This window comes from Phyllopteryx taeniolatus, chromosome 1, assembly GCF_024500385.1.
Source record: "Phyllopteryx taeniolatus isolate TA_2022b chromosome 1, UOR_Ptae_1.2, whole genome shotgun sequence".
Taxonomy (NCBI): Eukaryota; Metazoa; Chordata; class Actinopteri; order Syngnathiformes; family Syngnathidae; genus Phyllopteryx; species Phyllopteryx taeniolatus.
In genome coordinates, this window is record NC_084502.1 from 7,962,993 (window position 1) to 7,973,464 (window position 10,472).

Here is a 10,472-nt window from a genome sequence, read left to right on the forward strand (position 1 = left end):
AATACTCCTGATTATTTAGAATTATAACAATGTTTGTCTTATGTTTGTCGCAGGTCTCGGAGTACCGACGCCGTATGTCCTGACCTGCAGGCTCAGATATTATCATGCTACAAGATGAACGGACAGCAAACTTTACGATGTTCAGACCTGGCCAAAGAATACATGCAATGCATCAATGCAGCAAAGAGGGTAAGCAGCACGTCGTAAAATGTTGCGTTTAGGATGAAAATCCTCAATTATCTGATTAAATATTCGGTCAAATCTCCACGGACATTCCAAATATTAGATCATTGTGTTCGTACGTATATACATTTCTTCATTTATGTTATTAACTCTCTTCCAAAGATAAATGTGCCTCATTATTTCAATATAAATATATAGATAAATATATATATATATATATTTTTTTTTAAATTCCAAATTAACTATGGAAATTCAAGAATAAAAAAACTTTGAAATTTTGGAGACTTTCAATTTAGGTTGGACACTGAAAATAAGTGTGCAGACTTGGTGCCAAATGTCTAAAGTAAAAACAATCCATGTTTTCCAGTTTCCTGAATTTATATTTTTCTGTAGTTCTTTTTGTAGATACACACTCAAAATAATTGGACTGTAAATGAAGATAGAGGTGAGATCCAAAAATAAGCATTAATTGACATTAATGTTGTAGCATTAGTATATAATTGCAATTCTACATACCGTACATATACCTTTCTGTGACGCTTCCAGTCTCTCTTTTGCAACCTGCTGATTACACACTGCGAAACTTTAAGCTCCCTCTGAGAACATCATGTGTGAAGCCTTGCAATGGTGAGGTACGGTTGATGAATTGTTTGGTGTTGTTTTGGTCCTGAGGACAAAATGTGAACAGCGTGATGAAGAGGACTTTTAAATACCAATTTGAATTAAAGCACTAAATGTATCTGTCGAGTCATGGATCAAACACCTGTTGTGAATTTTGACATTAAGCCCATTGTTAGCGAAGAGTAAGTTGTGTGAAGTTGAACATTCAAAAGTTCAAGAAGGTCAAATTAAGCTCACCTGTAAAGGTTCTAGTGCACTTTAGGGCCATCCTGAAATTTCACTCAAAAGCTGACTATTACTAACTTTTGTGAGTAGTGTATGCTGTATGTACTAAAGCCAAATGTTTTTGTATTATATTCAGTTATAAGTTTGACTTTAAGTGCTCAAAGTTAAATATACCCTTTGTATGCTTCTTTTTAGCTTTTCACATTGCTCATTTGGAGCCAGTGTTGTATTATTCAAAGGAGCAGCTAGATACACGCGTCACTGCCTGTGCTTGAAGTTCATAAAAAGAGTGAATATGTAAAGAAAAAGAGATAAGACCGAATATTGAACAATTGCTTTTTCAAAATGTACTGTATATAGTTGAGGTATTGGAATTTGAATGTGTCCAAACATAGCGAAGCCGTTCTGTTTGCTCAGCGACACGAATATGTCCCCTCGATACACTATATAGCCCAAAGTATTTGGCCACCTGATCACCTGCAGGAATTGTGCCATCTGCGTCATTCTTTGTAGCACAACCTTTCGCTGCAATTACAGCTGCAAGTCTTTTGGGGTTTGCCTCAAGCAGCTGAGCACATCTAGACACTGAAATATGTGCCTATTCTTTGGAAAAGAGCTCAAGCTCAGCCACATTGGATGCGCAGCATCTGTGAACAGCAATTTTCAAGTCTTGCCCCGGATGCGCAATGGGATTTATTCTATCACATTAATATCCTTTGATCCACACCATTCCATTGAAGCGTTGGCTTTATGTACAGGGTCATTTTATTGCTGGAAGATGAACCTCCTTCCTGGTCTCAAGTCTTTTGCAGCCTCCAACAGGTTCTTCCAGGATTGCCCTGGATTGTATTTAGCTCCATCCAACTCTGTTGAAGAAAAGCATCCCCACAGCACCACCACCATGTTTCACAGTGGGGGATGGGCTGTTTAGGGTTTGCATTTCGGCCCAAAAAATTCAACATTGGTCTCAACTGACCAAAGCACCTTCTTCCACATGTTTGCAGTGTCCCCTACATGGTTTTTGGCAAACTGCAAACGGGACTTCTTATGCCTTTCTTTCCACAATGGCTTTCTTCTTGCCACTCTTCGGTAAAGATACCATTTGTGGAGACAGATTCTGCTACCTGAGCTGTGGATTTCTGCAGCTCCTCCACAGTGACCGTTGGCCTCTTGGCGGCTTCTCTAATGCCTAGATCAGACTACAGGATTTTAGCCCCGATATTGGCCCGATTTGCTATCGCGGGCGATTTCCAAGATCGAGCCCGACATTTTGTCGGACACGACAAAACATCTTGAAGTGTGACATAATCCACGACCAACGATTTGGCCCTATGACGGCAAAATGAAAAGTCTAGCAAGTTTGATTTTTGTGTTTGTTTTTTTTTTTTTGGGGGGGGGGGGGGGGGGTATCTTCCATGTAGTGTGACATATCAGCGACAACTCTCCGACAGCGCACCTTGATCTCGACCAATAGGATTGCGTAATGTGACCAGCGCATCATCTCCCATGCTTGCCGTTGTCAACATTTATTCACACGCACAAACCAATGTTTACCAAAGCTTTAAAGCATGATTCGACGGAACGTTGGCATGTTTACGTACAACCGTATGTGCTAGCACTAGCTTGCTAGGCTACATATCGTTTTGTTGCCTGCTATCGTATTAAAAGTATGTGAACATACCTCTAGCAATCCTTGAATGGACGTTCTCTTTCGAACACCAGTGACGAACACCGCGCGTTTTTCCTCATTTTGTCCCCCCCACACTCACTCACATGCACAGACACTGAAATAATAAATTGAGGCGGCGCATTGATGTTGTCGTCGCCATAGTAACGAGTGTATCCGGTCACATTAACCGGTGACACGTTTTCTGCTTCCACTTCTCCAACATGATTTGACAAGTTAAAGCCCAGTGATCGTAAAAGACGGGATACGGTGCTATCGGAATAAATGTCGTGTAGTGTTGCCAACTTGTGTGCCCGAGAAACGGCAAGATTCGATGGCAGTAGTGTGACCGAATGCAATCGGGAAAGACCAAATTTGTCTTATAGTCTGATCCAGGCACAACTAGTGCACTCCTCCCTTGCTCTGTCAGTTTCGTTGCAAGGCCGTGTCTTGGTAGGTTTGCAGTTGTGCCGTACCTTTTCCATTTCTGGATGATGGATTGAATGGCGTTCCTTAATATGTTCACAGCTTGACCTATTTTTCAGAACCCAACCCTGCTATAAACTTCTGCACAACTTTATCCCTCACCTGTCTGGTGAGTTCCTTGGTGTTCATGATGCTGCTGTTCACTTGTTCTCTGACAAACCACTGAGGCCGTCACAAAACACGTGTATTTATACTGAGAATACATTTCCCACAGGTGGACTCTATTTGCTTCTGAAGGCAGATGATTGTATTTGGGGGTATCAGAGTGCAAGGGGCTGTATACAAATGCACACCACACTTTTCAGATTCATATTCGCTTAAAATTTTGAAAACCGTATGTCTTTTACGTTCCACTTCATAATTATGTACTAATTTGTGTTGGTCTATCACATAAAATGCGAACAAAATACATTCAAGTTTGTGATTGTAAGTTCACAAAATGTGAAAAAGTTTAAGGGGTATGAATACTTTTTCAAGGCACTGTGTTTGAAACTCCCACACAAGCATAGTTTTTTTTTTTTTTGATCAGCTTCACAGCAGGGTAGGAGACAAGTCTGCACATCGCGGTGGTCTTTCTTCAGTGACACTACAACCTGTACAAAATGATGCTTGTGTATGTACTGTACACTAAATCACACAGACCCTGTAGAGATGGATGACACAGACAATCTCTTCTAGTCATTATCCTCAGGGAGGCTGAGTTTGACATTCATTGGTGATGTATAACTCAAACGCACCATCCCGTCGTCACTCAGCGGGATTCTCCGAGCAGTTATCTGCATCCCTACATGCAAACGAATGGACCACGCTTTCATCTGCAGAGTCTGTTGCTGTTCTGGAGTCATTTAGGGCCAAACTCATCAGATCAGATGCAGATCAGTGTCAGTTGCTTGGCTCACACTGAAGATGGAGGGAAGAAAGAACAGACAGACTCCTCAATGTTACAGATGCACAGACGAGATTTACAAAAAAGTTGGTATTTTAAAATACAGTAATTTAAACAAAGACAAGAAAATACCTACCCGAAGTACAAATATGTGATTGTCATTTAAATACAAAACTGTAACCGTACAAATACAACATCTTGTATGTCCACACGAAAATAATAAGATAGATTTAAATTGCCAAATGATCAGAATTCATGCTTGCTGTCTACTACATTACTTTTTTTGCTGCTTGCTAAGTTGATTTGTTGTGTAGTTACCAAGATTATGTAAAAATTGCGGTTTATCATTACAAAACTAGATGACACATATATAGTCTAGTCTAGAATTCCATGCCATAGATTAGTTGTCCCAGCAATTAAACTTTGTTTCCTGACAGCCATGCTATGGTGCCGGATGCTGTGGGAGGACTTGATTGGCCACATTTGTCAGCTACCATGCTGTTAGACATTTCTCTGTTGACTCTGCCACATTGCAAAAAAGGACAATCATTTATTTTTGTTACAGTTTGATCTACTGAATGTTTCTGGTCTTTTCAGTCAATAATTGTTGTATGCAGCAATGGCTAACAGTTGGGCAAATATTCATTCATTTTCCGTACCGCTTCTCCTCACGAGGGTCGCGGGCGTGCTGGAGCCCATCCCAGCTCACTGCGGAGGCGGAGGCGGTGTACACCCTGAACTGGTCGCCAGCCAATCGCAGGGCACATTTCAACGAACAACCATTTGCACTCACATTCACACCTGCGGACAATTTAGACTCTTCAATTAACCTACCGTGCATGTTTTTGGAATGTGGGAGGAAACTGGAGGAGCCGGAGAAAAGCCACGCAGGCACCGTGAGAACATGCAAACTCCACACAGGCGAGGCCGGACTTGAACCCAGGTCGTCAGAACTGTGGGCAGATGTTCTAACCAGTTGTCCACCGTGCCGCCTGAGCAAATATTGACTTTGCAATTGCAATGAAATCCTATTAAAAAAAAAAAACATGAGACATAACACATAAGATGCTGAGGGAGCATACCGAGCGATACCGCTAAAAGTGGCTTCTCTTTATGAGACGTACTATGTGTAAAATTTTGATTTCTTGCTGTGTGGAACCCAGAGTATACCGGAAAAGTTAAAATACTTAAATCAAGTGCTGGTAGTTCCACTTTCAAAACAAACTCCTTCTGTTTTTGCTGATATCCTTTTTAATATTTCTTTATGTCCTACTTCAATACATGCTGACTTTTACCAAACAACCACTCCGTGAATCTAAATAATAATAATACGTAGTTAATTTTTTTTTAACACATCTTTTATCGTCTTTTTTTTTTTTGGCTGCAAGAATCGTGCTGTTACTGGGATCACGTGAGCATGGCTACTGTGCTTCGCAATAATGAGGCCATGAAATGAAAAGATTAAGAATACAAAATGGGATTGAAATAAGGGACAAACAGGTGTGAAATGCAATGAAAACTGGTTAGCGGAAAAAACATAATGATTGCACCGAGAGAGAGATAAATGTGTTCATGACATGTCAAAAGTAGAATCAATTAAATAGAGAAAAATGATGGAAAATGTAAGCTAGAAAACACCACAGAATTGAAGAAACAACAGGGAGGAAGTAGTGCACATGAGAGAAAATGATAGAAAGTCGAATGGTTGACAGTTGGGGGCATAAAGCGCCAGGCAGAACAAGAAAATTGAATGTTGACATCACATTTGCCAAAATCTGCAGATAAATGGTGCTGTGCTAGCAAAACGTGATCAAACATGGAAGGCGTATGTGAAAGTTAAACTGGCTCTGCTTTATGTCACGTCACTCGCTCGATATGTCATAGTTTGATGCCGCCATGGAAATAAGCTTCGTTACTCAGAGAGGAACTGTGGTACTGCTTGCGGAAGTCTGGAGTGGCAGAGAAGTATGTTAGAATAATACAGGACATGTACGAGGGCAGCAGAACAGTGGGGAGGTGTGCTGTAGGTGTGGCAGAGGAATTGAATGTGGAGCTGGGACTGCATCAGGGATCAGCCCTAAGCCCCTTCCTGTTTGCGGTGGTGATGGACAGGCTGACAGATGAGGTTAGACTGGAATCCCCGTGGACCATGATGTTTGCAGATGACATTGTGATCTGCAGTGGAAGCGGGGAGCAGGTGGAGGAACAGTTAGAAAGATGGAGGCATGCACTGGAAAGCAGAGGAATGAAGATTAGCCGAAGTAAGACAGAATATAGGTGCATGAATGAGATGGGTGGTGGGGGAAGAGTGAGGCTACAGGGAGAAGAGATAGCAAGGCTGGAGGACTTTAAATACTTGGGGTCAACAGTCCAGAGCAATGGTGAGTGTGCTCAGGAAGTGAAGAAACCGCTCCAAACAGGTTGGAACGGGTGGAGGAAGGTGTCAGGTGTGTTATGTGACAGAAGAGTCTCTGCTAGGATGAAGGGCAAAGTTTATAAAACAGTGGTGAGGCCAGCCATGATGGACGGATTAGAGACAGTGGCACTGAAGAGACGACAGGAAGCAGAGCTGGAGGTGGCGGAAATGAAAATGTTGAGGTTCGCTCTCGGAGTGACCAGGTTGGATAAAATTAGAAATGAGCTCATCAGAGGGAGAGGCAAGGTTCGATGATTTGGAGAAAAAGTTAGAGAGAGCAGACTTCGATGGTTCGGACACGTCCAGATGAGAAATAGTGAGTATATTGGTAGAAGGATGATGAGGATGGAGCTGCCAGGCAAGAGAGATAGAGGAAGACCAAGGAGAAGGTTGATGGATGTCGTGAGGGAAGACATGATGGCAGTTGGTGTTGGAGAGGAGGATGCAGGAGATAGGCTTACATGGAAAAGGACGATGCGCCGTGGCGACCCCTAAAGGGACAAGCCCATAGGAAAAGAAGATTCATGATGGTGCACGACGTGCTGCCTGCTGCTACGCCTCATTGAACTCAGGAAGAAGAAAGAAAGTTGCGCACAAGTGGCTGAAGGAAAGCATTTGGAAAAGATATGAGCTTAGGTTTTGTCAGGATTTTCTGTTCGCAGAACCTTATTAAGAGAAGGTGACATTTCACAGTAGTATTTATAATGTATTTTCTTGGTCCCCCATTCCAGCTGCTGGTGGAGGGCGGTGGTGCCCCCCTGTCGCTCCTCGGGCCTGCTTCCTCCGCTTCTCTCCGGTCCTTTTCTCGCGGACCGTGGGACCTGCTGTGGGGTTTTTGTCCCTGCCTGGTCTCGGGGTCGGGTACCTGGTGCTGGCTGTAGTGGGAGGGGCTTCCTTTATATTTATATAATACATATATTGATATATATGTATAAGATAAATGTTTGTAAGGAGTAATACAACTCCACGATCTAGCGGGGATGCAAAGGATGAACCACAATACTGCAGGGAACACTGCAAATTTAGCAAGCCAAATTTTATAGAAATTTTGAAAACTGCAAGTTACCCGAAGACCCTGTTGACGCTGGAAAATGACTATTAGGACATCGGAAGACTTCTTTACGTAGACAACATATTGCAAATATGTTCTGACATGTGCCACAACGTGTACCCTTCTTTGACTCGTAAATAAAATATGCCTACCTTCATCATTTTATCCCTCTGTTGTGATACGTGCAGAGCCTTTACTCTTTTTCATTTTCCATTCTCTTTATCAGCCAACAATCTTTCTGTCCCCATCCACCATTATCCCTCCACTTTCCTTCCTCTTTTCTGTTCGGCCTTTTGTTGCTCTGCCGCGTGCTATCAAACGACCAAATCTTGAGCCTCTTTCATCGAGACACATCGTGGCTTCCAACCGAGAAAAAAAAGAGTTCAGGGCTGTGGAGACATGGAGGGGAGGGTACTCAAAATTACCTCCATAGGGAGACATTTTTGTACACCTCACAGAGTGAACCTTGACCTTTCCAGCAGTCTGCGATTGACCTCCTTCGACATTGTCCAACGGGGCGCCCTGATAACAATTCAACATACGCTTGCATTGTAGTCCATAGAAATCCTCATCGCTCGTTCCGTCTGCGGTTTGCCACGTCCACGTTCACGCACTCGAAGCCCCCCAGCTGGGATAAGAGAGGGTTGACAGCGGGGGGTTTTCAACATTTTTTGTTGCATCCAGACCTCTGCGTTATCAAAGCCGGTCCATTTTCTACCCGCCATCTCTTTACAAGTCCCTTTGCCACTCATTTCATCTCCCTCTCATTTTTTTTATGCCTCTTTTGTCATCACACCCTGGTTCAAATCTGTATTCCCAAAGAGATCAATTTCTTTTTCTTCTCTAGTCTCCGGTCGATAAATAAACAAATACCATTGCAATATTCTTGCCTTTCATAGCTGTTTTGAAGACTTTTATCAGAAACTTGAAAATTGGTTCTGTGGTGCTTTCCAATAGTTCGTCTGTCTCCATATTTACCATTTTTCAGATTGATTTTTCCAGTGTTTTGTCTCGTGAAATTATCGTCTCGCCCTCTTATCGAACAGATATTTTATTTTATTATTATTATTTTTTTTTTAAATAAAGTTTTTGGAATTGGTCATGCAAGTTGCAACTGTAAAATCCTATAAAACTGAAGGTTTCTTCTTGATTGGCAACCTTAAAGTTGTCTAGTACCTGTCCGCAAAATGTGTTTTGTAATAGTTAAACAATGTTTCGAGGTCATGTGTAAGCCAAATGGGATTTCTTTCTTCGCGGGTTATCCACTTACAGCATGCAACTTGCGCCGTTGAGTCATAGTGTGAATGCTCCGTGCCCTTTTCAAGCACAGCAAACTTCATTGGGAGTGCTCGGACGGAAGAGGTGGACTCAAGCACGACGTGCAGTGCAGTCAATGTGATTGTTCTACCCGCCAGTTATATACTGTATTATAACCGCTACCTCATACAATGTTTTTTTTTATTAGGATAAACCCCTTGAGATGTCTCATCTCGTTTTTGACGGGCTCCCATAAAGTATTACGGCCACACACAAAAGGTTGCTAAGCGTAAAAAAGAATTAGAAGAAAGTTGCTAATTGTATGGCTTTTTTCAGCTTTCATTTGCTTCAGCACAGCATTGGAAAACAGACTCAGTGGAAGTGAGCCCAATCAAAACGCAATGCAGTTTAATGTTTGTGTCATATGTCAAAATGATCGGAGATTTCTGTTCTCCTTTATAATGCAAAGGCATTTTTATACAGTGTATCTAAGTTTATATTTTTGCATTCATTATGAATCCACCCAGTGATATGCAGCATAGCAGATCAAGAGATTTTTTGTACCTCATTCTCAATGACTTTTCCTCGTTTTCTTTTAGAACTACCTGGTCAACCATGGATGAAGAAGGCGAATGGAAGCTTTTCTGACAAAAGGCTTTTCGTCTTCCTCTAAGAGCGTCATCTTCTGTCACAAGCTTGTGTTGAAGTATGGGAGATTTAAGTTGCTGTTAGCATGGCTTGTTGTTTATTGTTCTTTTATACTATTTATCTACAGTACCATCCATTGAAATCCGGCTATAATTGTGCACTGCTCCATTTTACACAGAACGAAAAAAGAGTCAATAGTGGGTTTGCGGTCGGACTCAATAGACCTTCAAAGCAATCTTTTAGGAGATCGTTAGAAGCTGTTCGCCCTATTGAAAGGGTTAAGTTGCATTCATGACTCTTTCATGCGCACATGAATGCCAACTTCAGTTTGCGTCCAGATTTCTGCTGCTTGTGTAGCGATTTAAAATAAATAAATACATTTGAAAAAGATGAATGATTGGGGATTGTACTCAACATTATTATTCACACGGGTCACTTTCAAGATTTGTGTTTTTTTGTTTCCCGTAGGATGTTTGGTTCGTCATGGCCGTGACTTTAGTACACCAGGCCTGCATTGTATACCGTTGTTTGATTTGATTAAACTCTTCCAGGTTTATTCCGGCATTGTCTGTATTCAGTTGCTTAACAGAATCCACGCTAGAAAGCCGTAGTTGTACAATGAGATTGAAGTGAATCGCCGATTCAATGTCACATGCTGGCATTGTCGACTGTTTTTTCGGGCTAGTTTGAAATGATTGCCATTTAAAAAAAAAAAAAAAAAAAAAAAAAAGCTTCTGCTATTGGTAGCTCCACTATAATGTGTATTGTATCGATTTCTTATCGTAAAGAGTTTTTCGGGATAAAGACGAGCGCATGCACTGCCAAGGTTGATCCATAGTGTCCAATTGAATGTGAGTGTCGTACATTTGAAACTCTCCGGGTGAACACAATCCTTTTCAGAACAACGGTCAACTTTTGATAATTATGTACTGAAGCACTGTTCGAAAGCTTATATTAACTCGACAGGTAATTGTAACATTCGTAACTGTCGAGTGTACAAGTGTATAGAGTAACCACTATTGGGACCCAGAAT

General features: G+C 41.7%; 1 protein-coding gene across 2 annotated transcripts in view; it reads left to right on the forward strand.

Annotated features, from left to right (window-relative positions):
* Positions 1 to 9,995, forward strand: part of chchd6a (coiled-coil-helix-coiled-coil-helix domain containing 6a) — a 38,756-nt gene extending 28,761 nt beyond the window's left edge. For both annotated transcript variants that reach the window (XM_061768329.1, XM_061768334.1), the window contains exons 7-8: positions 54 to 189; positions 9,391 to 9,995. In XM_061768329.1, coding sequence (XP_061624313.1) covers positions 54 to 189; positions 9,391 to 9,414 — 160 coding nt within the window. In that variant the 3' untranslated portion in view covers positions 9,415 to 9,995. The remainder of the gene's footprint in view (positions 1 to 53; positions 190 to 9,390) is intronic.
* Positions 9,996 to 10,472: the final 477 nt, after the last annotated feature.